This window comes from Mya arenaria, chromosome 2, assembly GCF_026914265.1.
Source record: "Mya arenaria isolate MELC-2E11 chromosome 2, ASM2691426v1".
NCBI lineage: Eukaryota > Metazoa > Mollusca > Bivalvia > Myida > Myidae > Mya > Mya arenaria.
In genome coordinates, this window is record NC_069123.1 from 19,621,500 (window position 1) to 19,647,644 (window position 26,145).

At 35.8% G+C, this 26,145-nt stretch overlaps 1 protein-coding gene across 1 annotated transcript in view; it reads left to right on the forward strand.

The window, feature by feature from the left end:
- The window catches only part of LOC128211458 (B9 domain-containing protein 1-like), a 138,974-nt gene that overhangs the window by 82,867 nt on the left and 29,962 nt on the right, over positions 1-26,145 (forward strand). The window contains exon 5 of the mRNA XM_052916276.1: positions 20,255-20,385. Within this exon, the coding sequence (XP_052772236.1) occupies positions 20,255-20,385 (131 nt within the window). The remainder of the gene's footprint in view (positions 1-20,254; positions 20,386-26,145) is intronic.

The following is a 26,145-nucleotide window of genomic DNA, read 5'->3' on the forward strand; positions in this document are numbered from 1 at the left end:
ATGCATCCTATATATAAACCCATAACATAGATTAAAAGTTTTTTTCTCAAGTTTTTCATGGATTTTTTGCCTGCATCTTATAACCATTATCGTCTATTTTGTGACACTTCCGGTAAAAATAATCTCAAATTGTTAACTATAACAGTCATAAAACTTCATTTGAAGAAGAATGGGAATGCTAGAGTTAAAAAAACTTCAGTTTTACTTGAAACAACACCAGTCATTTTTAATTAATACCAAATTAAACCCTTCATTTAGAATGATTTCATGTGTAAAATACTTATTTAAAATCATGTTGTTTTTGTTTGCCAGATTCTACCAGAGCCTAACACCTATGCCCTATCATTTTCAAGTATAGTGCACAACATTAAAATCGCATCAAAATATGGTTTATGCTGTCGTCACAAATCACTAAATGCCGCCGGCCGACGTTGTAAATGCCAGTTTTCACTAAATATCGGCCGGTGGCAGGACTGCGGCAGTTACGATCGGCAGTCGGCATTTTAGACGTTGCCAGCAAGCAGCTGAGATTTTAAGAAAAAGTTAAATTTCTGGCGACGTCGTGGCGATTTTTTCTATTTTTGCAAATCGGCAGGTGGCAGGGCGGGCGCATTTTTTGTTCGCGCGGTGGCAGGCGGGGCGCTGGGCGATTTTTCCTCCGCGATCGAGACCTCAAGAGTCTACAAAAATCGGCCGGTGACTGCTAGAAACTAACTCCCACTCTCCAGCACCCGGCCTGCCACCGCTCTGCCACCGACATGCCACCGCCCGATTTCAATGTATCGGCCGGTGGCAGCGCGGAGGCTGGGAGGCGGCAGTCAATGTCGGTAGGTGGCAGGACTGCGATCTGCCGATTTCAGACTACCAGACATTAGTTTATAATGAATTATCGGGCGGGCGCAGAGCGGTGGCAGCTAGATCGCTCAATCGCCGGCCGGCGGCAGTTGTAAATGGGCTGTCCCCCGCCAGGTCGCAGGGCGGTGGCAGTTTAATTCTAGCTGCCGCCGCCCTGCCACCTAACTGCCACTTGCCGGATATTTTGGGGTGTCACGTTTCCCGCGAGCCTTTGAAACCAACTGCCGCCGACAGGCGGCATTTTGTTGGCAGTTATATGTGACTGTTCTCAGGGATGTGTAAAATATCGACCGGCGGCAGCCAACATCACGACTCTGCCGATGTCTAAAATTGGCCGGCGGAATTTAGCAATTGTGACGCTAGCATTATTGCTAACCCTAAAATTAATGAAAAATAACTACAGGTAACTATATTGAATTATAATTGGGCTCTCAATTATCATAAAATTATACATATTGCAGCCAGGCAGGTCATATGAGGCTCATTCAGAGGTACGAAATTTTTCGCCCAGAATTGACACGTAATTTAACTATAAGTTCCGGGCGGAGATATTTTCCAGGCGAAGTTTGAATAACATTATGTTTAGTGTTAGAGGGCGAAACCCGGCCAGGTTCCGGCCGGGTTTGTGGGGCAAAATATGTAAATGAGGTGGGACGGAATTCAAATTCTGGGCGGAATTTCAGGTTACGGGCGGATTTTCAGATTTAGCTTGATTCTTAGTTAATGGTGGAATTTCAGATTACAGGCGGAAATTCAGAATGAGACGGAATTTCGGCTGTGGGTGGAATTTCAGATTACATGCGGAATTTCAGATCAGACAAAATTTTAGTTATTGGCAGAATTTAGCGGGGGGATACTCATACATATGTCACATGGAGTTTAATTAATTTTAATTTTATGCGCGCAATAATTTACATGAGAAAACTATGATAAATTAACTGACTAAAAAACCAAGTAAATACTGTATTTTCTCGACTATAAGGCGATTCGCTTATAAGACGGCCCCCTAACTTTGCCCATGAAATCTGGTGCTTTTTGTTTCGACTCGCTAATAAGACGGGTCAATTTTTAAGCAAATCTAAAATGCTAAAATTCTTCTTAATGTGTAAAAATGTTCAAGCTCAATGGACAATTATCGACTTTCGCCTTAACTGTTTTTGTTTTACTCAAAGAAAATGGTGGTCAACAGTGTGAGCTCTCTATTTGGAGGTAGGTTAAAAATGAGTACATGGTTACGCGTTTAAGTTTGCAGGACAGGTCGTTACTTATCGGAATTGTAATAATTAATCAATAACAACATATGTTTGTTTTAGTTTATTTTTTTTTTCACTTTGTGACAAGGTGAGCTTTTGTGATTGCCTTTTGTCCGGCGTCCGTCGTGCGTCGTCCGTCAACAATTTACGTAAAAGACATCTCCTCCTTAACCGCTGGGCCAATATTAATAAAACTTCATAGGGATGTTCCTTGGGTGGTCTTCTATCAAAGTTGTTCAAAGAATTCAATTCCATGCAGAACTCTGGTTGCCATGGCAACCAAAAGGAAAAACTTTAAAAATCTTCTTCTCCCAAACCACAAGGCTTAGGCCGTTGATATATGGTAGGTAGGATCACCAAATGGTCCTCTACCAAATTATGGCCCTTGGGTCAAAATTGGCCCCGCCCCGGGGGTCATGGGTTTTCTCTATATGTTTATAGTGAAAACTTAAAAAATCTTCTCCTCTGAACTTACTTTGCCTAGAGCTTAGATATTTGGCATGATTCATCGTCTAGTGGACCTCTACAAAGTTTGTTCAAATTATGGCCCTTGGGTCAAAATTGGCCCCGCCCCGGGGGGTCATGGGTTTCCTTTTTATGTTTATAGTGAAAACTTAAAAAATCTTCTCCTCTGAACTTACATGGCCTAGAGCTTAGATATTTGGCATGATTCATCGTCTAGTGGACTTCTACAAAGTTTGTTCAAATTATGGCCCTGGGGCCAATTTTGACCCAAGGGGGGTCATGGGTTTCCTTTTTATGTTTATAGTGAAAACCTTAAAAAAATCTTCTCCTCTGAACTTACTTGGCCTAGAGCTTAGATATTTGGCATGATTCATCGTCTAGTGGACCTCTACAAAGTTTGTTCAAATTATGGCCCTTGGGTCAAAATTGGCCCCGCCCCGGGGGGTCATGGGTTTTCTCTATATGTTAATAGTGAAAACTTCAAAAATCTTCTCCTCTGAACTCACTTGGCATAGAGCTTAGATATTTGGCATGATTCATCGTCTAGTGGACCTCTACAAAGTTTGTTCAAATTATGGCCCTGGGGTCAAAATTGGCCCCGCCCCGGGGGGTCATGGGTTTTCTCTATATGTTTATAGTTAAAACTTCAAAAATCTTCTTCTCTTAACTTACTTGGACTAGAGCTTAAATATTTGGCATGATTCATCGTCTAGTGGACCTTTACAAAGATTGTTCAAATTATGGCCTTGGGGTCAAAATTGGCCCCGCCCCGGGGGGTCATGGGTTTTCTCTATATGTTTATAGTTAAAACTTCAAAAATCTTCTCCTCTTAACTTACTTGGACTAGAGCTTAAATATTTGGCATGATTCATCGTCTAGTGGACCTTTACAAAGATTGTTCAAATTATGGCCTTGGGGTCAAAATTGGCCCCGCCCCGGGGGGGGGGGGGGTCATGGGTATTCTCTATATGTTTATAGTTAAAACTTCAAAAATCTTCTCCTTTGAACTTACTTGGACTAGAGCTTAGATATTTGGCATGATTCATCGTCTAGTGGACCTTTACAAAGATTGTTCAAATTATGGCCTTGGGGTCAAAATTGGCCCCGCCCCGGGGGGTCATGGGTTTTCTCTATATGTTTATAGTGAAAACTTCAAAAATCTTCTCCTTTGAACTTACTTGGACTAGAGCTTAGATATTTGGCATGATTCATCGTCTAGTGGACTTCTACAAAGATTGTTCAAATTATGGCCTTGGGGTCAAAATTGGCCCCGCCCCGGGGGGTCATGGGTATACTTGATATGTTTATAGTTAAAACTTCAAAAATCTTCTCCTCTTAACTTACTTGGACTAGAGCTTAGATATTTGGCATGATTCATCGTCTAGTGGACCTTTACAAAGATTGTTCAAATTATGGCCTTGGGATCAAAATTGGCCCCGCCCCCTTGGGGGGTCATGGGTTTTCTCTATATGTTTATAGTGAAAACTTCAAAAATCATCTCCTCTGAACTTACGTGGCTTAGAGCTTAGATATTTGGCATGATTCATCGTCTAGTGGACCTCTACAAAATTTGTTCAAATTATGGCCCTGGGGTCAAAATTGGCCACACTCCGGGGCTGATGGGTTTTCTCTATATGTGTTATCGTGAAAACTTAAAAAATCTTCTCCGAACTCACAAAGACAAGTAACGTCTTAATTTAAACTGGATAACATATTTAGTACACATACCAATTTTCAATATGGGCCACATACAACAATTAATAACAAATATACATATATAGATAATACGTATAATCAAGTAGTGACAAGAGCTTAGATATTTGGCATCATATATCATCTAGTTGACTTGTACCAATATTGTTCAATCTTTGGCCCTGGGGTCAAAAAATGGCCCCACCCGGGCGGTCATGGGTTTCCTTATATATGTATATGATGAAAACTTAAAAAATCTTCTTCTCCGAAACCAAAAGGCGAAGGCCTTAGATATTTGGTATGAAGCATCGTTTATTGAACCACTATTAAGATTGTTCAAACTTTAGCCCTGGGGTCAAAATTGGCCACGCCCCGTGTTCATAGGCTTAGGTTTTCAATATTTGTATATAATAGAAGCATAAAAAAAAATTCTCTCCGAATTCACAAGGACTAGAGCTATTTGGCATAATACATCATTAAGTGGACCTCTACCTTTATTGTCCAAACTTTGGCATTGGGGTAAAAAATGACCCAGACTTTTAAAAAACCTTAACTACTTTGAACCATCCAGATTTCTTATCAAACCAATGTGCAATATATGACAAGTGAGCGATTCAGGACCATTTGGCCCTCTTGTTTTACTGAAGACACCAATGAAGTTCTTCGGCAAAATATATGGCTTCAGTAACATAACTGCGAAAAGCCAAACTGAATAGGTGTTTGTTTAGCAATAATGCTTTAGGCAATATTGTCCCTTGATTGGCGACGAACATAAAGGATTCATATTCGCATTGTCATTTGTTTGCTTAATCAAATTGACAGTTAGGTACCTACATCATATTAAGATTCCAATTTATTGATTTGATATATCTGTCAAACTTATTATACTGACACGCGCCATGAGAAAAAATGGGGTGCAGATATAACGGTACACTGTGTCACACGTCAGAGCACGCGCAGTGAAGAGATTTCGTGTTGTTGTTTACTTTATTGCCCCATACTTGTATCAGCAGACGATATACTGGATAGATGATTACCCTATGTAAAATTTTACTGATTTTGACTTGAATCTTTTTTTAATATTTTATCGACTCGCTTATAAGACGGGCCCCCTACTTTGGGGATAAAAATCGGGACCCAATTTCCCCGTCTTATAGTCGAGAAAATACGGTAACCATACTAAAGTTTACTCAATTTATTCTGCATTTCAAATATAAATACGCATAATGATAAAAGTCAAATTATCATATTGGCTATAAAATATAAATCCAGTCATTAGTACACATCACAGTAGAATGAATACTTCCTTATTGTTCATCAATCTAGTATTTGTCAACTTTTATCGCGCATACGTGTTCCTCTTAGTGGTGGCCAGATTTAAATCTACTTCAGGGAACGTCATGGCAGCATTTTCCGTCATATCACATACTCTGAAAATAAGACATTATATTGTTTTAATAAACCGAAAGTATAAACTTTCTTATCATAAGAGAACCGAAAGCTTTTTTTTCTCAAAACAACAACAACATACTTACAAAAGTGATATAAGACAGTGCTATAATTTGCCTAACTCTGTGTATGGATTCCTAAGTATTCGGTAGATAATTGTGCACAATGATTTGTTAAAGGGTAACCATGAGCCTTTTCTTCTGCCTTATGTTTATATTTTAGGCAGTCTACTTGTATTATACAGTATCTACCTTCGAGCATTGCCAGTGGCCAAGCATAATTATGTTTTCTTGCCTCACCTGTAAATAAGTTGAAGCTTGGGAAAGTTTTCTTATACTGTATCTTCTGAATAAAGTTTTAACGATTTCCTTCTATTGAAGTTGTGTATTTCAGGTTTATTTGATAGTATTGTATAATTTACACTCCTGAATTGAAACATGATCCATGGATAACCCTGTAACACATGTCAACAATTACAGAAATTAAGTCATACGTAACATGCCATTTAAGTTGCATGCCATAGTACAAGGCTGGTTGAATTAATAAATGGTTATCAAAGTCAGTTTAGTTAAGAAAATGTTTCTTTTACAAAGTCATAAACTTCTGAGCGTAAGGTTTTATTTGCCATTATAGTATCATAACATTATGATTAAACAAACAGGTTTAACTAAATTTGTAGTGTTTCTTGCAGCACACTTATTAAGGTAGCAACGACTCCTGAAATAACCGTTTGATAAACATTCTGATATTTGTATGAACAAAATAAGTAGAGAACATGATTATGTTTCGGCAAGCCAGAAGACGTGATGACTGAGCAAAATTGAAATGTATTCTTACCACAAAAGAGTTGCCTGGGGTTACAGGAGTGGAGATGGTAATGGCATGAATGTTTTTTCTTAGTTGCTCCGATAACTGTAAAAGTTGTTTGATTAATTGCAACAATAACCTTATAACAATTAAATGATGACTTATTTTAGCTGTTGACACAATCCATAAATTATTATTTTAATATAACTGTTCACATCTATACCCATATTTTATCATGATTTACATCTTTATAACATATATATGGTACATTAATTAATTAAGCACTTAAGAGGTTTTATCGAGAAAGCCATTACCTTTGCTGTGAAATTTGTTGATGGAGATGCAGTCAAATTATGTGTGTGAAAGTGGCTGCTGAAATATCAAGAAGAACACATGTATAATGCAGTTATTTCTGTCTAATAAATTTATTAATTTAAAGATTGTTTTTAAAATTAAGACTAAAACCGTTATTCCGGCATAATGCAGGACTTATTTAACATTTTGTTGTTTTAAAATATTAAAATGAATATATGTGAACTCGGTATCCCAAATGAATCGCTCATTTTCTGACATTGATGTTTGTAACATACGTGTGCTCAATGTCATTCTTTAACGAGGGCTACTTGTGATCCCTTGACACCTCAAGCTGATGGCTGAGTGCATTCGAAGTACGGTGTGAAAAACTATGACAATATCGAGTTTGAAATAAGAATTGATAAAAAGGTGTGAAATACCAAATTGGGACTGTAATTTTTACTTCGGAATAGTGATTATTTCGGACTAGCGATTTTAAATTAAAGATTGAAAATTTAGTTAAACAAAAAAGGAGTAATAATTATCTATTTTTATTTATTTTTGAAATAGCGATAATTTCGGATAAATGGTGTTTCGAAATAGCGTTGATCAACTGTATATCGTTACTAAAGATGTTGTAAAGACAATTAGTTTGTGAATTCTGCAAACAATAAAAAATACTTAACGAAAGGTGTTGTAAAAACAATTTGTTTGTGAATTCTGCAAACAATAAAAAATACTTAACGAAAGGTGTTGTAAAAACAATTTGTTTGTGAATTCTGCAAACAATAAAAAATATTTAACGAAAGGTGTTGTAAAAACAATTGGTTTGTGAAATCTGCAAACAATAAGAAATATTTACTAACAATCTGTCAATTGATGTTGCAGGTATCAAGCTCTGAATGATGCATGATATGAAAGTAATAATACAGTATGGAAAAAGTTGTTGCAACATGTCTTGACTTACAAATAATATATACATCATCCACTCATACAAACTTGTAACCATGCTATCCATTGTTATGCACTCTTCCATCTGCATAGCGCAAGTTGTTAGTGCATATCATAATCACCTCTTCAATGCTTGACGTCATTTAAAATCAATTCTCCACAACCACTTTACTATCCCCCAAGTCTCTTAGCACTTTCAATGCTCTGAATTATGGATAACAATCAGGAATATGTAGACAGCAATGCACTGATGACATCTATTATAGAACATGTCAATTTCAACAACATTTTCAGGCAATTTTTTGCCTATCTTCACTTTCGTACACTGCAATTTATATTACCTCTTCATATTAAAGATTTAAAGGTATATTTTGTTTACACTCAATAACCAAGTAAAAATGAGACGGAGTTCTCATTTTAAAATTCAAATAAGGCAGTTGTGAATGTTAATAACATATGAAATTATATGGATACCATAATTATGTAGATTAAGTGAACCTCTGCATTACTCTCAGTATCCACAATACCATCCCCAAGTCTTCCAGCACCCTTTTAGCTGGAATTTTAGGAGAACAGTCAAGTAAACCCAGTTTTTTTTGTGTGACAAAACACCTTTGACTAGTCCTCCATACATAAATACATTCAAAACTAGCTCAATTTGATCAGTTTGTCTCAGTTTTTTTCCAGTTTAACTGTATATCTTCCAGCAATTTCAACTGAACCTGGACTCAAATGGCTTTTTAAGCATCAAATTGTGAGGTTATAGATTTTTTTGCAAAAAATTCAATCTTTCTTGCCATCAAAATTTCACTAAATTTAATTTTGTGGGATGCATACAACTGTATTTAAAAAAAAAGGCAAATTTACTTGTGAAAACCAAGAAATGGCAATTTTTTATCAACGAACCTGACAAGATAAATGCATTTAACAGTACAAATTTGCCTGAAATAGTGAAATGCAATAACATTTCTTGCCCAAAATGTCACTTTTTCATATTGTATATGCATTTATGAACACATCTCATCAGTATGATACACTAGTTGATTTGTTTCATTTAAATTATATTTTTGACTTGCGATTTCGCCAATATGTTATTCATACAATGGAACTTTTCTTAATACATAGCAAAATTCAGTTACTCAAAGATTTTGAAGTAAGGACTTGTCCTCAGATATGTCATCTTTGATCAATGATGGCCTTTGAAGATTGCAAAGGGCTGAAAGTACACACATTTTCTTTCACATTTTGTTACAGATTTCATGTTTGCTAACAATAAAGCTCTTGATGGCTCTGAAGCAATGTGTCTTGACTCAATTGTCTCTGAGCTGACAATTGCATTCAACTGGCAGCTTCCAACTGCCTTGAGGACTAAACCACCTTCACAGTGTCATTGCAAAAGTTTTAAACTGTTACAGGAGATGTGGTCCTGTAACTTGATCAATGTTACAGTCCACTTGCGGTGAACACATATAGTTGTCACAATAGCAGTTCAGTGGATGTGTGTGTGTCCTAAATAGCAGTCCATTCTGACTTGAACCTTGTCTGGACAAACTACTGTAAATGACTGGTTATTGTCATATATAAGACACACTTTTTTCCCTCAGATTTGATGTAAAAATATGTCTGCGTCTTAAAAACAGTAACAAGCTTTTGACATTTTTTGAGGTCGATTTCAGAAAAATAAATGGTGAAAAAACTAGTTTGTTGAGATTTATGTAGAAAAGAATGTCACTCACATCATCCCGATTGTGTTTATTCAGGTTAAAACAAAGATCTTAATGAAGTTGAAGTGTATCTTAAAATGCTTATTTATAATTAATCTTAATTTTTCATTAATGTACGAATAAAATTATTCAATATTATTTTGTATAACACAATAATTCAACATGCATATTTAAAGAATCATAGCTGTGCACTGTCGAAATAATTTTTATTGGTGGTATGATAAGGTGTGAAAAATTCGCACTGCCTTTAAGCATTTTAACATACTAAGGCCACACCAAAGAGGAGCGAGCGAAGAGTGAACAAATATATATAGTCATTTAACTCACTTTTGCTCACATTTTATTCACTTATTAACTAAACAATGATATTGTAAACAGTAAAAGGATAACATCCAGTGAAAGAATGATCAACACTAAAAGATAATTCTATACAAATATTAGTTCTGAGATCACACAAATGCTATTTGAGATCAAGCAAATGTATTTCTTTAAAATATTTAATAAATGAGAGAACTCAAAACCACAGTTTTCCAGTTCTTTAAACCTTTTTGAATTTTTTTAAAAAAATACCCTACGCAAGGCTAAGTTAAAGTCTGGACACAAGCACCAATGGTCACAGCCACCTGCCTGCCCAATGGCATATCCAAATCTAGGTTTTCCACTTTTCCTTAGGATAACTTGGTTAAAAATAATTCTGTATTAAAATAAACCTCACATTTAATAAATATAGGCATTTGGCAGATTTCATAACTGGTTGACCATAAAGTTCCCAGCAAATATTGTTTTTTTTTTAAATTTATTGCAAATTAGTGATTTCAACATAATCTTTTACAGCAATTTCTTATCTATCATATTTTAAAACATTTGCAATGATTTATTCATGCATTTTTATAATAAAAAAGAATGTTATATTACCATACCATTTGTGCTAGTGTTACAATATTGCCGGTAAAAACTTGTTTTTTTTATATTTTGGTCCAATGAAGTATTTTGTCTTGCACTAAATGGTTCATTAATCTATTAAACAGATTGTACAGCCAAAAAATAAAGATTGCTTTGTTTTTCTCAAATAAATTTATTGAAACAAACCCAAATTGGACAACAAGACAGAAAATATTTTCTGCAATCATAGGTTTTCTTTTTATATCAGATCAGATAAGCTATAAACATAAATGTTTTGTTGTGGTGATATAAATGTCTCTAGTATGGTGCAATTATTATTACCTTTGATATTAAACATATTTATTATAAATTGCTAATTGCGAGTATGTGCTAGTGTTACCACAAGACAGAATGAGTAACATTAGCACTATGTCACATTAGCAGTTGGACAGAATGTTTCACAACAAAATAAAATACAGACCTACCACAGACTCTTTGAGCTTGATACAGTATAAAACAAACGATATAAATGATTGATTATAAACACAGGCAATTGATAATCACATAAAAATCATAATAATCATATAAGATTTGACAAAGTTGCAGTGTGACAGACATACTCATTTTATGAGCTTCTACAGTTGAAAATAGTTTCTTTGACTCTTCATTTAGTTTAAATGTTGTTTTAATGTTTTGCTTATTTGAGATTTTAATAACCTGTAGTTACAATATAATTCTATTGCTAATCTCATAAAGTTCCTACTAGTTTTGTTCATGTTGATTTATAAATACACTGTTGACCTAAGTTTATATGGTTTCAGTCTGAATGATGAATCCTGGAAACACTGTTCCCGCAGCAGTTTGATTAAACAATCTTGTAAAAAAATATACCAACCTGGATAGAATAACTTCCAATACGAAAAACCAACAATTAGAACCAAATATCAGACTGTTGTGTGTCTTCAAGGCATAGTTTAAGCCTTTTAAAAGTGATCCTCTCCTTTTAAGGCCTAGTTTAAGGAATATTTAGCATGATAATCCCCTGCTGTACATCTCCTCCTAATCACACTGGTTTGACAGTAGGGGCCAATTTCTTGTGTATAGGGCCATTTAGGGTCCATTTCTATCTTAAAATATCCCATATTGCGCAGCAGGAAACTCAGATCGGAGATCTGCTAAGACAATTAGGCAATTATGCACCAGTCAATTGTAACCACGCCCCCCCCCCCCCCGGTTTGGGGGTATGCCGGGGAAAAGGATCATGTTTTTTACTTTCCAGGTGGCCCCGCAGGGCCGTGTGAGTGCGGTGGTTTTGTCTTAGTGCCAAATTTAGCAGAGATAGGATCTTACATAGAGTCTCTGGGGTGCTGGGGCATCAGTTCATCCCCGCAGGGCGGGGATTTTACCCGGGGTTAGCTGGACCGAAATTCAAAGCCCCCTGCAACTCCCCGGACCTTGGGGGGGGGGGCGTGGTTACAATTGACTGGTGCATATCATAAAAAGGCAAAGAAACATCCAGAACTTTAAAACCTGAAACAAGAACCACCCACCTGCAGTAACCTTGCATATAATCCAACCGGACACAGCGAAAGACAAATCTTATAAAATAATGTTTAATGTAAGTAAATTGCAACAGTCAAACAATTCAGACGATTTACACATCATCTTCTTGTCTTCAAGGGTATTTAGCTGACAGGTTCTGAAAAATAAATTAAATTATTACATACTTTCTGTTAAGATATGAGAGTGTTCTAAGTTATATATGTCTGCCTCTAACACAACAAGTCATGGGTTTGTTTTGATCCCCAACAGGGGTACTTTCTCATTGCCTCACAAAACTAATACAATATGTAATGTTTTCTACCAAGGGAGCAGATTTGAGCGTTTAAAATCACAGAGCTGTCTTCACAATCTTACAAACTAAAACAAATTACACAAACGTAAATGCCATGAATTCAAACATTTTAAATTTTTAGCAACAGATCATTTTAGATACATTTTTACTAACACTTCTTATTGTTTCGCTATATTCAAAAAACAGTTTTGTTTGAAATACTACAAGAATACAATGTCAATTTATTATCTGTAAATCTATTCATCAGACTCCTTCCACATGGAACAACATTTAGTTCGTCAACTTGCGCCACAATACCACTGGCCATAATGCACCAGTCAATTGTAACCACACATCCTAGGTCCAGGGGTGGGGTTCAGGGAAAATAGAAAAGGTCTTATCAGATCTCCAGGGGTGGGGTTCAGGGAAAATAGAATAGGTCTTATCAGATCTCCAATCTAAGTATCCTGCTGTGCAGTTTTCAATGCTTTATTATAAAAATGGACCTAAACTAGGCCTTTAACTAATTAATCGTATTTTTTATTGTATATATGTAACACTGGCATTCAGTTAATTTAATCTGGGACAGTTTAAAATTGAATAAAAAAACAGTCACAAGATTTAACAGTTTTAGAGCACAGAAATAATGTTCTTCAACTTTAATATGCTCGGGGGGGGGGGGGGGGGGGGCAAACACGAATCCAAAAGTAACACCAGGGGAGACATCCTTTTGTCATGCAATAGCACACATTGTTCTGTCCAAAATGTAACACTAGCATTCACTAGGTGACTAAAATAAGGTAAAGATAAAATATATAACACAAGTTTGTGTCAAAAATAAGATTTGTCTAATAAGAAACACAATGAATCACAAAATGAGCATACAAATATTGACTTTCATCTCAAGCATTCTCTCTTGTTGATGTCAAACTCTGATTCTGTCCTATGTAACATTAGGGGAAAAGTCCTTTTGTCACATTAGCAAACATATTTCTGTCCAAATTATCACATAAGCATTTGGTTTACTTAATCAAATTGAGATTAAGTATTAAACAGTTAAGCTTGTATCAAAAGCATACAATGCATCACAAAAATTAAAACATAAATAATTATGTGTTTTATAAAAAAAGAAGGTTCCTGTCCAATGTTATATTTGCAGTTATGTCCATTTGTCACGTTTGAAAAGTAGGCTTCTAAAAACCGGCAATTTGCTGGTCTGGACCGATTTTGGCCAAGCCAGACCGATTTCAATTTAAAAAAGTGTAAAAAAAATCGGTCCGAAATTTTCTCATTTTTTTTAGAATTTCGGTCCAAAACGACTAAGTCAGTCAAAGTTGTAGAAATTGTAATACACCAACATTTACGGGTCATTCACACATTCAAAACTACCCCCAATAGGTCATAAAAGTGTCTTAGTTACCATGAGACCGATGCTACCAGCTGCTTTTTCCGCTACGCTGAACACTCAAAAGCCTATCTGTTAATTAGTAGACGCTTGCAATCAGTCCAATCACGTGTTTTGGTATTGACAGAAGACACAATTAAACAAACTATGTGTTAACTAAGTGCTTGCAGCTATCCTGATGAAGTGTTAAAATCGATCCATATTTTCACATGGCAATATGAATATGCTATGTCGTCGTCGATCACTACATGATATATCCGTTTGTTGATTACCAAACTGTTAAATTTAAATTGTTCTTTTAAATTGCATATGTCATTGTTAATCCGAACCTAGTCATATATAGGATATCAACAGCCACACGCTTGATTAACTACATAGTCTGGAAGCTGAGTGCGCCGCTTACTTCATTTTAATTCGCAGTAATGAAAAAAATCGTTGTCGATATCACACTTATAGCTTGAAGTCCCGATTATAAATCTAGATGGATATTATTATTCAAGAGTATCAGTTGAATGTTGACCCACTGTAGATGCATTAAGCAAATAAAACATAATACTGTTTCACTTTTTGTCGTCTGACCGCTTCACGACAGCCACAGTTATTTACGATCGCAATCGTTCTTATTAGAAAAGCCGCAGAACTCGATGAGAATCTCATTTGAATTAAGCTTGTATCAATAACTATCTGAATCGGCTATGCGGCCACCGATTGTGGCTGGGTCCGGACCGATTGAGGTTCCAAAATTTTAGAAGCCCTAGGCAACAGGTATCAGGTGTTGCAGTACATTTGGCAAATACTTTTCAGTCACTGAAAAGTATTTGCCATATGTACTGCAACACCTGATACCTGTTGCCTAGGAATCCAACAAATTCTTGGCACTCCAAATGTTACAGTACTATTCAATTTGGAGTGCCTGAAAAGAAAGCTTCTTGATTCTACATTCAACATCTTCTTTCTGTATGACATATTGGACCAGGAGAATCATGAACCTACAACCTTTTGCATCTATTGAGATAGGGAGCTATCAGGACAGTGACAGAGGACAATATAAGAATGGCCAACTGCTGCATTTATTGAGTTATCTAATGCATACAAATTAAGACGGAGAAAATAATTCTAAATTTTTCCAAACTACTTCCTTAAGCATCTTGTACATGTATGTAGTTGTCTTTTACAATGATTGTTCAAAGTTACAATGGCCCTGTGGGTTAAAGATGCTTTGTCCACGGGGTAACAGGTTTTGTACATAATAGGGTTATAAGTACTGCGTTTTGATGCAGGAGGTTGTATTCGACTCAAGTAGATTTTTGCAGATTCGGACACCACAAGGCACAAGCCGAGTAAAATCAAAATCTACAAAAAACTACCAGAATCAAATATGACATTCCGCCATATCCGGATCAAAACGCAGTACTAATAACCCTTTTATTATATACATTACTGATTAGATGACTTAGAAGCCACATCTTTGCATAATAAATTTCATTGTAAGGATGCACTCATTTAAGGAATGAATTGCGGGGATGATGTCATTATCGGGGTATGAACGCAATTGGGTTGGTCGTAGTGTGTGAAGTCCGAAGATTTTTCAAATTTCCTTTGCAGCTTGCATCTGTAGTTTTTTTGCATAATTATTGTTATGATTTAAGAAGTGGTGTTAATATGTTTGTGTCACTAGTTCATTGTTGTTTGGGTCCTTGACGCGTGCCCCTAAACAGGGTTTATGTTTGAATGTTAAACTAATGGGTTTGTCCCTGTAGTTTTCATTATATTATACATATTTCTGTTTCTTTTATTATTTGCACATGCATAGAATGGTGACAATATGTTTATATTAACTAAATCAGAAAGGAATTAAGATAACAATCCACTATTATGATACTTTACACATATGCTTTTCATTTCCCATATAAATGTATAATTATATGAATAAAATCCAAATACAGATTCACAGTCCATTCATACATAATGGTAATAAAATGTTAACAGCATGGATTGAATTTCATTCATTTATTTACATTATAGGAACTTAGGGAAAACATAGGGATAAAATTAATGATGGTCATCAATAATGATATGATTCACTGGTAGGTAGTAAAGATCCTCTATACCAACAAAGAACACATGTACATAATAACATAAACGAAACGCATACATCGAAACAAAAATCAAGGTATTTGACTCTTAGGTAACTCTTCTCTTGCAAAAACATCCCAAGATATGTCACCGGAAACAACACCAGTCTAGTCACAGCATGCGATTAACGAGACGGCAACAAAGTCTAGTGGAGTTTCTGATTCCATGCAATGACATCAGTCTATAAAAAGAAAACACATATTAATGAATATTTGTTATAAAGACACGTTGCTAGCGACAATTACATTGTATATGCGTGCATACTTTTGTAAATATTGTCCCCATGTTAAACGCAAAATGTTTAATACTATTACAAAATTTAAAACAAACATAATTTGTCCCTTGAAAAAAATACTTGTAAGAGGATATGTCGCTATTCGTGGCCGCTTTTTTGCGTAGACCTTCTTTGCGTTTACTTTTGTAAATATTGTCCCCATGTTAAACGCAAAATGTTTAATACTATTACAAAATTTAAAACAAACATAATTTGTCCCTTGAAAAAAATACTTGTAAGAGGATATGTCGCTATTCGTGGCCGCTTTTTTGCGTAGACCTTCGCAATGGTGTATCAGGAACTAAAAGCTGACACCTGAACAATATTTTGTCATTATTATAATACTTTATTGAAAATTTATTTTAATACCTGATTTATCTAAACGGCGCTTTCTTGTACCAGACTCTGAAATGAAAGGTGCGCCATTAAACAGTAGAAATAATTTATTGTATGCATTTTCTTAAATTTAAGATACAGACATACCGTTCATCGGTTTGATTTAAGGGACATTTTAAAATGCAATAACATAAATACATACATTATTGAAAATGTTTTACTTTAGTTTTTTTTTCTTTCCCCGGTGTTTCTGGAGCCAAACACTTGGGTGACGTGACCTCACTTTCAGCCTTTTCTAGAGGCAATATTATGATACGGAATAAAATGTTCCTTTAAAAAAAACAATTTCATTTAAATTTTATCTTATAAACATTAGAATGGTAGAAACTGTTCAGCATTATTCTGAATTTCAAAATATTACTCTTATCAAAACTTTGTGCTGCATCCGAGTCTGCACTGCACATACATGTAGCCAAAGAGGCAGCATTAGCTCTAAGTCAAGTTTCGGCAATGGCAATAGATTTCCTTATATGTGTGCTAATTGCTAATTATGACTTAACATTCAGCAGGATGTTATTTACTGTAAAAGAAGGCTTTACCATTCTCTGGAACAGTTTATGGGTAGCCCGAGGGTTGACTGCCTTGAACATGATGAAACTGTTCACAAGCGTGATGTCCATGGCAAAACACACAAAATAGGTCCACCAACGAACGCTTTTCGTTTGTACAGTCTGTTATTGATTTTGAGATAGTCATGACTAATCACAACACCCATGTACTTATTTCATTCAACAATAACTTGCGGAGTTGATAAATGATTTTTCCCACGTTTCTTTTATATTTACTTTTCCCCTCAAAACCTTGTCGGCTATTTATTATAAGATTGAAAATGTTACCAGGTTGCACACATGTTTAGATTATTCTCATGCAGTGGAGATAAGCTTCCTTTCCAATTTAAGGTATTTCGTATTTCACCTGAAAATTCCAGAGAAACCCCGTGTCAGCATCAGGACAGACGAAAAATGTAAATCCTCTTTTGTGGGCTTGTTAGGAGTTCCAAAGATATTTGAATGGTGACCGTGACATTTGATCATTCCTTCATCAACAGATATGCATTGATGCATGTTGTATTAGGTCATGCTGCTTTCCCATACAGCGTCAATAAGATGGGTCACTGTGGTTCCATGTAACCTTTATAGTGACCTTGTGACATTTGCCGGTTAGTTTATTTTCTATTGCAGTGATTTCCATGCCAACTGTACAGCTATTTGGTAATGGATGTTCTGTTAATACATTTACAGTCACTATGGTTTCCATGATAACTCTATAGCAATCAGGTAATAGATGTCAGGTTGGGTTTATAAGAACCAGCTAATATTTCAACAGTTTAAGGAAGCGTAACTAGTGCTAAATGACCTTCAAAGGCAATTTCATTCGCCTACAAAATTAGTTGTGTTATGCTGATAACGTATTATGTTTATACCGAAAATACTGCTGCGTAGTTTTGCATACTACTTGATTCGAGAGCGCTACAAAAGTGCACTTAAGTGACCAAGTATTGTTTAGTTCAATCATGAAATGTCTACCTTATCGAAGTTCACACACAGGTCTGTAAAACAAGTCTTTATCCCACAGTAATACTACTGCGCAGTTTTGCTAATTTCTTTAGTTTGACAGTGCTACCATAGCGCACTATTGATACAAGAGAAAAACATATTATGTTACTGTTTTATTAAAGCAAGTATTCAAAAGCCAGAGCCGAATAATGTTGAATGACGATTTTAAAAGAACTACCGTTGCTAAGTTTTGTATGGTTATTGTATTGGAAAGAAATTCCGTAGTGTAGTAACTGTTTCTAAGACAAAGTACCATAGCAAACTAATGCTTTTTTCAAAAACACAATCCTTCTTATTATAATGAAAAACACACCACAATTTTGTGGAAAATGTGCATTTTGCGGCTGTGGAACTGGATGTACCTATTATTTCGGTACGTTACAGTCGTCTACAGTATTCCTACAGTAAAACAGTAGCAGTAATCAGCACCCTTGAAAAATCTGTCTGCATTAGGCAGTTACGGTAGCGCGCCGATGTTTGGTAGCGGTATTCGAAAGGATATTAAAATTGCACTGTCTGTTCCTGAGGACGGCTTAACTTAGTAACTGGTGTTCGGGCTGTTACTTTCTCTTGTATGGACAGATTTTAAATAACTTGCCACATGTGTTTGTCATATATAAGCCGATGTGTTTGTTGCGTACAAAACCTGTGCTCCTACCTTGAAAGTCAAGGTCACACATGGAGTTAGAATACAAGGAATGCAGAATACAAGGAATGCTGCATTAGGACATTATAAGAGCATAGGTGGTTGTGTCCGGACTGTAACTTTCTCATGTATGGACAGATTTTAAAATAACATGCCACATGTGTTTGATATACCAAGACTGCTTGTCCTGTGCTAAGATCAAGGTTACACTTAGTGTTTGACTACTATGGAATGCAACAAATGAGACATATAGTATAGGTGGTTGTGTCTGGGCTGTAACTTGTTCATGTATGGATAGATTTTAAAAAAAACTTGCCGAATGTGTTTGACATACAAAGACGACATGCTGTGTGCAAGACCCCTGTCCCTATTTCTAGTGTCTAGGTCACACTTAGTGTTTGAATACTATGGAATGCTGCATATAAGGACATAGAGTATAGGTGGTTGTGTCCGGGCTGTAGATTTCTCTTGTATGGACAGATTTAAAATAATTTGCCACATGTGTTCCACATACCAAGACTTGCCATGTAGTCTTAATATGCACCAGCCATGTTGGTTAGACATAATGGGATAATGCCATGTGGTCTTGCAAATGTGCCAGCCATGTTGGTTAGACATAATGCAGTAGGGTCTTCCAAATGCACCAGCCATGTTGGTTAGACATAATACCATGACTGTGGTCTTCCAAATGCACCAGCCATGTTGGTTAGACATAATACCATGACTGTGGTCTTCCAAATGCACCAGCCATGTTGGTTAGACATAATACCATGACTGTGGTCTTGCAAATGCACCAGCCATGTTGGTTAGACATAATACCATGACTGTGGTCTTCCAAATGCACCAGCCATGTTGGTTAGACATAATACCATGACTGTGGTCTTCCAAATGCACCAGCCATGTTGGTTAGACATAATACCATGACTGTGGTCTTCCAAATGCACCAGCCATGTTGGTTAGACATAATGCAGTAGGGTCTTCCAAATGCACCAGCCATGTTGGTTAGACATAATACCATGACTGTGGTCTTGCAATTGGTATTGGTTAGAGATAATTGACATTTCATTGCTGTTCAAAGGTCATTATCACAATCAGGGGGCATTTGTCAGTCATACTGTGAAAGCTCTTGTTGTGTACCTCAATGATAAATTATTTAGTATGTATACATGTATTTAAACAACATACTGTTGTCAGTTGACAATACTGTTACAATTATATTTGTTTCTGGGAACACCCTTTCCTGTAAGAGTAAATGAATGGGATGAAACACTTAATACATTATGAGGAAATTACCTGGAACTAAAAACCTAGAATTAATTCTTTGAATGACATTGCAATAAGAATTATTAAGCATAAATAAACCTAAACATACTTTTATTATTAGTTTAAATACTTTGTAAATAGTCCAATGCAATTACAATATGATTTATGGTCTACACAATTGTCAAAAAAATGTAAGTTTACATTTTTTTAAAATTCTTTGGAAGAACACTTGTATCTGGAATAGCGTGTCAGCTGCAATATGCTGTGCAGCTATGTGCTATAAAAAGGGGATGATTGTTGGCATTGCTATGCGGTTGTCTTGTATACTACCCATTCAATGCAAACATTTTTAATACTCCCTCTAAACTTCAGACACAAATTACGACTGCCAATGTTTGTGCCCGAGTCTTCCTCGCTGCTCCAGAAATTTACTTCATGGTTCCTGAGCAGACGGCCAGAGTATGTGGACCCGCGAGTTATAGCTCAGGGTGAGGGAAGAGAAGGTAGGTTGGATCTTTTACAAGTTATTTTGAACAGTTCAGATGACAAATTTTGTCATTACTTCATTGTTGTTGTCATAAAGGTTCTTGGCTGTCATTTTTTCACATTCTCATTCATCAGAGGTTCGATCGTGATAAATGTAACCTCTGATTTAATCACTGCCAAATCGATTGCAAAACTATAAATAGATTATTTTACCTGATGTCATCATCCTCCAATCAAAAGGCTCATTACTTAAAGCATACTAAACTATGGATCACTGGCAATCGATACGCTGTTTTGCCGCTAGTTTTTTTTTCTCATTAATATTGTAAAGTTTATTAAACACTCTGTTTTATGCAAATATGAGTTTTCGTAGCAAATATCATTTTCAGCGCTTGACATTTTGAACACAAGTCATTCAGGTACTTACTGTTATTAACCAGGTTTTCACATAGTGAAACCTGGTTATTAGAATGGCGAACGTCGTTGTTCAGGCGGGCGGGTGGTCAGGCGGGCGGGCGTCCAGCGGCGTCAGACTCACCTATGAAACAGAATAACTTTAATGAGGGTTGACATATCTTGACCAAACTTGGTCTATAGAAAGAGTTTATGGGTACCTTTCATGGGATTGCTTTTGGGGTCCCTAGGGTCAAGGTCAAGGTCACTGCTACAAAAAATAGAAAAACAGTTGAAACTGAATAACTTTAGTTAGGGATGATATATCTTGACTAAACTTGGTCTATAGAAAGAGTGTAGAAAGACCTTTCATGGGATTGCATTTGGGGTCCCTAGGGTCAAGGTCAAGGTCACTGATACTAAAAATAGAAAAACGGTTGAAACTGAATAACTTTAGTAAGGGATGACATATCTTGACTAAACTTGGTCAATATGAAGAGTTTATGGAGACCTTTCATGGGATTGCGTTTGGGGTCCCTAGGGTCAAGGTCAAGGTCACTTTTAACAAAAAATAGAAAAACGGTTGAAACTGAATATCTTTAGTTAGGGATGACATATCTTGACTAAACGTGGTCAATAGGAAGAGTTTATGGAGACCTTTCATGGGATTGCGTTTGGGGTCCCTAGGGTCAAGGTCATGGTCACTTTTAACAAAAAATAGAAAAACGGTTGAAACTGAATATCTTTAGTAAGGGTTGACATATCTTGACCAAACTTGGTCTATAGAAAGAGTTTATGGGTACCTTTCATTGGATTGCATTAGGGGTCCCTAGGGTCAAGGTCAAGGTCACTGTTACTAAAAATAGAAAAACGATTGAAACTGAATAACTTTAGTTAGGGATGACACATCTTGACTAAACTTGGTCTATAGGAAGAGTTTATGGAGACCTTTCATGGGATTGCTTTTGGGGTCCCTAGGGTCAAGGTCAAGGTAACTGTTACTAAAAATAGAAAAACGGTTGAAACTGAATAACTTTAGTTAGGGATGACATATCTTGACTAAACTTGGTCAATAGGAAGAGTTTATGGAGACCTTTCATGGGATTGCGTTTGGGGTCCCTAGGGTCAAGGTCAAGGTCACTGTTACTAAAAATAGAAAAATGGTTGAAACTGAATAACTTTAGTTAGGGATGACATATCCTGACTAAACTTGGTCAATAGGAAGAGTTTATGGAGACATTTCATAGGATTGCGTTTGGGGTCCCTAGGGTCAAGGTCAAGGTCACTGTCACTAAAAATAGAAAAACGGTTGAAACTAAATAACTTAAGATAGGGTTGACATATCTTGACCAAGCTTGGTCAATACGAAGAGTTTATGGATACCTTTCATGGGATTGCGTTTGGGGTCCAGAGGGTTAAAGTCAAGGTCACTGTTACTAAAAAAGAAAAACAGTTGAAACTGAATAACTTAAGTTATGGTTAAAATATCTTGACCCAACTTGGTCTATAGGAAGAGTTTATGAAGACCTTTCATGTGATTCCATTTAGAGTCCTTAGGGTCAAGGTTACTGTTGCTTAAAATAGAAAAACAGACACAGGCCTAAGTTCTTCTGTCAAGCATTGAAAACCTGGTTTCATCTCATAGTGGCGTTTCTTGTTTTATTGTTATTTTATTATTTTAAAATCATTGAAGATACCAACTTCAAACTTCATTAACTTATTCACAGCAAATTGTGATTTTTTTGTGACAAGTTATATAAATCCAACCTAAATATTGTAAAAGTTATTGCCCTTTGTATCTTTTTAAACAAATACATATTTTAGTACATATAATTTAGTACTTTTGAAATCGGACAGAAAAATTGCCATCGATAATCGGTTTATGAAACCGGTCAATGAGCGATTATTAATCAATCATTATTATTTAATTATCTTTGCTTATCATATTTAAGGCAAACAGATACAGTGCATGCACCAGTTTTACTCACCAATGTTCCCTTACAATATTGTTTGTAGATTTCTTTATATAAATTACATTATTTATTCAGAAAGCGACTATCTTTTAGTGTTTACAAGTTACTATTACAGAACATGAGACCACCCCTCTAATTCATGATTGTCTTACATTTAGCATTGTATACATGTGTAAAATAAACACAAAGAAAGATATTAATTTCTTTTTAATAATCATTCAGTAAGGACAACAAGCAGTTGAATATTCTATATGTTTTACAAGAACAGTTTCTGTTTTACAGGAACAGTTTCTTTCAGAAAACTGAGAAAACTAAATTCTTTCATTGTTAGTAGTCAACGGTAACATGTTTTAATCAAAGCACTGAAAGTGCTGAGGGACAGTACTGCTGAATGCTGGCAGCATCAATGTAACAATTGGTAGTGTAAATATATGTAATAGGGATTTGAACCATACACAAATACAAGTCTTGTTTTGTAGCATCAATGGATGTTGTATGGCAATATTAAAAATCTGGAACGATAACTTTTACACAAAGGCTCAAAAAACAACTTAAATGTTCGTTTTTATAATAAAATAAAAACAAGAAATATGAAAGTGCATACCTTTATGAATTTATTGGAAAAATGATTTCCAGAACAATTCAAAACATAACAGGCAAACACATAGACCACTGTGATAGACCAGTGCCTCAACAAACAGAGACCAGTTCAATTTGTAAAACAACATTAACAAATTCACACAAAGCATAATTTACAGTGTGTGTATAATACAGTGATAAATAACGTAATTTATGCTATGTCGGAAGCAACATTTTGTTTAAAATGAAGACTTAAATCAAAGATAACTTCTTTCACTACATCATTGTAAATAAAACAAAGAACAGTCTATGCCGCTTAAGGAGCCCTTCCTTCGTTTCATTACCAAAGGCAGATAAGGCAATATGGTTCATCAAACAATGACAAACCTGTTTCCAAAATAATGTTTTGACAGTGCTCTATCCTCTGTCAGAAGGCCATAATGTGAAAAGGTTTGTTGAAGCATTTTAACCCTTTAGCACATAGACAAGTGGCCAGATTACACCTCCCAGTCAATAGCCATCTTACTGATAAGCAGTCCTTATCTCTATAGGTACTTTTCAGGATATTTGAAAATGAGCAAATGAATACAGTAGTATGACCTTAAAATCAATATTACTCCAAATAATTGTTTCCAAATCTTTTTTATGTGAATACGTTTTTTATAGATAATTAAATTATCTAATAAATGGTGTCAATGATGAAATATAAAATTCTTTTATTTCATCTGTGAATGCATTTCCAAGATGGAATTTGTAACATTTCTTTGAAATGTCATAATAGCATTAAATCAAAGGGTAATAAAATGCTGGGATCGATCTAAATTTTATTACCCCATCATAAAAAAGACCCATCTGGATTAAAAAGCCGACAATTGATGTTCTTGTTTATAATACACAAAAATGTGGCAGGAATATCCGGTGTCGTCCAGCTGAGAGATCCAGTCCAGAGTGTCTGTTTAACTTTATTACCCCCTCATAAAATTCTTTACAAAAAGAATGCCAATAAATGTTTTCTAAGTAATGAATAAAATTAGCTTAATCACCAAACGCTTGCACTAATTTGTTTACTTGACCTATTTTACGACCGGAACCATGCTGGCCATCGATTAGCTCAGTAGAAAATTTACTCATCATTTTCTCAGCTACTTATTGTTTCTATTGTTTGTAACACAAAATTTTATCTACAAATAATTATAATCTATATTGATTTTAATGGTAAATTAAACTGACATAATATAGTCAATGATTTACGCATCAATGTTTTGGGGGAATTTCCATACTGTACAGTACTGCTATTCCTCGAGGTTTTATTACTAACAGTGGGATCTCACACCTGTGATTGGCAGTATAAATAATGACCTTCAAGTTTTAGCAGACATTTCCGAGGGAAAATCAATACACAAAAGGTTAAGCTTCAGATTTTTAAACATCCGGGATATTGTTTACAAAAAGAAAGATGCAAAATGGAAGTATTGAAATGACCCTATTGAAATATGCGGGAGATGCGTATACATCCAGTAGTGTATAGGGTCGGCCAGATGCGTTTACATCTGCTAATAAGATATGTCGGCCTATCTCGTATACATGCGCTAAAGGGTTAAGAAACTAAAATCTCAATTGGACTCTGGTGTTTGTTTATTGATCTATTATGGGATTGAAAATGAGTCAATTCACAACTGCTAGAAAAGAGACATTTTTAACAAACAATCATACCAGTGTTTATTAGATTATTTGCAGTTGAATGGAAGGCTTACTTGAATGTAAATCAACAATGAAGTAATTATTAAAGAATAAATGACTGTTGACAGCTGATGTGTGCTCAAGTTATTGACATAAAATTATTCATTACTGGCATTACACAATGAGTACCATTTGGATATCAGCCCTTGTCTGTTTATCTTTTGTGAATTGACAAAACAGAAAATAATGATTTCTAGTAGTTTTTAGCTCTACTGGCCAAAGGCCAGAAGAGCTTATGTGATGGTAATGTGTACGTAGTATGTATGTGCATCCGTGCGTCTGTAAACAATTGCTTGTGAACACGATACAGTCTTCAGTTTTGATTGTATCTCAATGAAACTTGTACAGTATCTAGATATTCATTAGAGCTCGGTTCCTTTCGAAAACCAGCCAGATCCACCCATGCATGCCTAGATTATGGCCCTTGATAGTATTAAAAAATGCTATTGTGTAAACAATTGGTTGTGAACATGATACAGTCTTTAGTTTTGATTGTATCTCGATGAAACTTGTACAGTATCTAGATATCCATTAGAGCTCGGTTCCTTTCGAAAACCAGGCAGAGCCGCCCATGCATGCCTAGATTATGGCCCTTGATAGTATAAAAAATGCTATTGTGTAAACAATTGGTTGTGAACACGATACAGTCTTTATTTTTAGCTCACCTGTCACGTAGTGACAAGGTGAGCTTTTGTGATAACTCTTCGTCCGTCCGTCCGTCCGTCCGTCCGTCCGTCCGTCCGTCCGTCCGTCCGTCCGTCCGTCCGTCCGTCCGTTCACAATTGCTTGTGAACACAATAGAGGTCACAATTTTGACCTAATCTTTATGAAACTTGGTCAGACTGATCATCTCTATAAAATCTAGGTCAAGTTCGATATTGGGTCATCTGGGGTCAAAAACTAGGTCACTAGGTCAATTAGTAGAAAAACCTTGTGAACACAATAGAGGTCACAATTTTAGCCTAATCTCAATGCAACTTGGTCAGAATGGTCATCTCTATAAAATCTAGGTCAAGTTCGATATTGGGTCATCCGCGGTCAATAATTAGGTCACTAGGTCAATTAGTAGAAAAACCTTGTGAACACAATAGA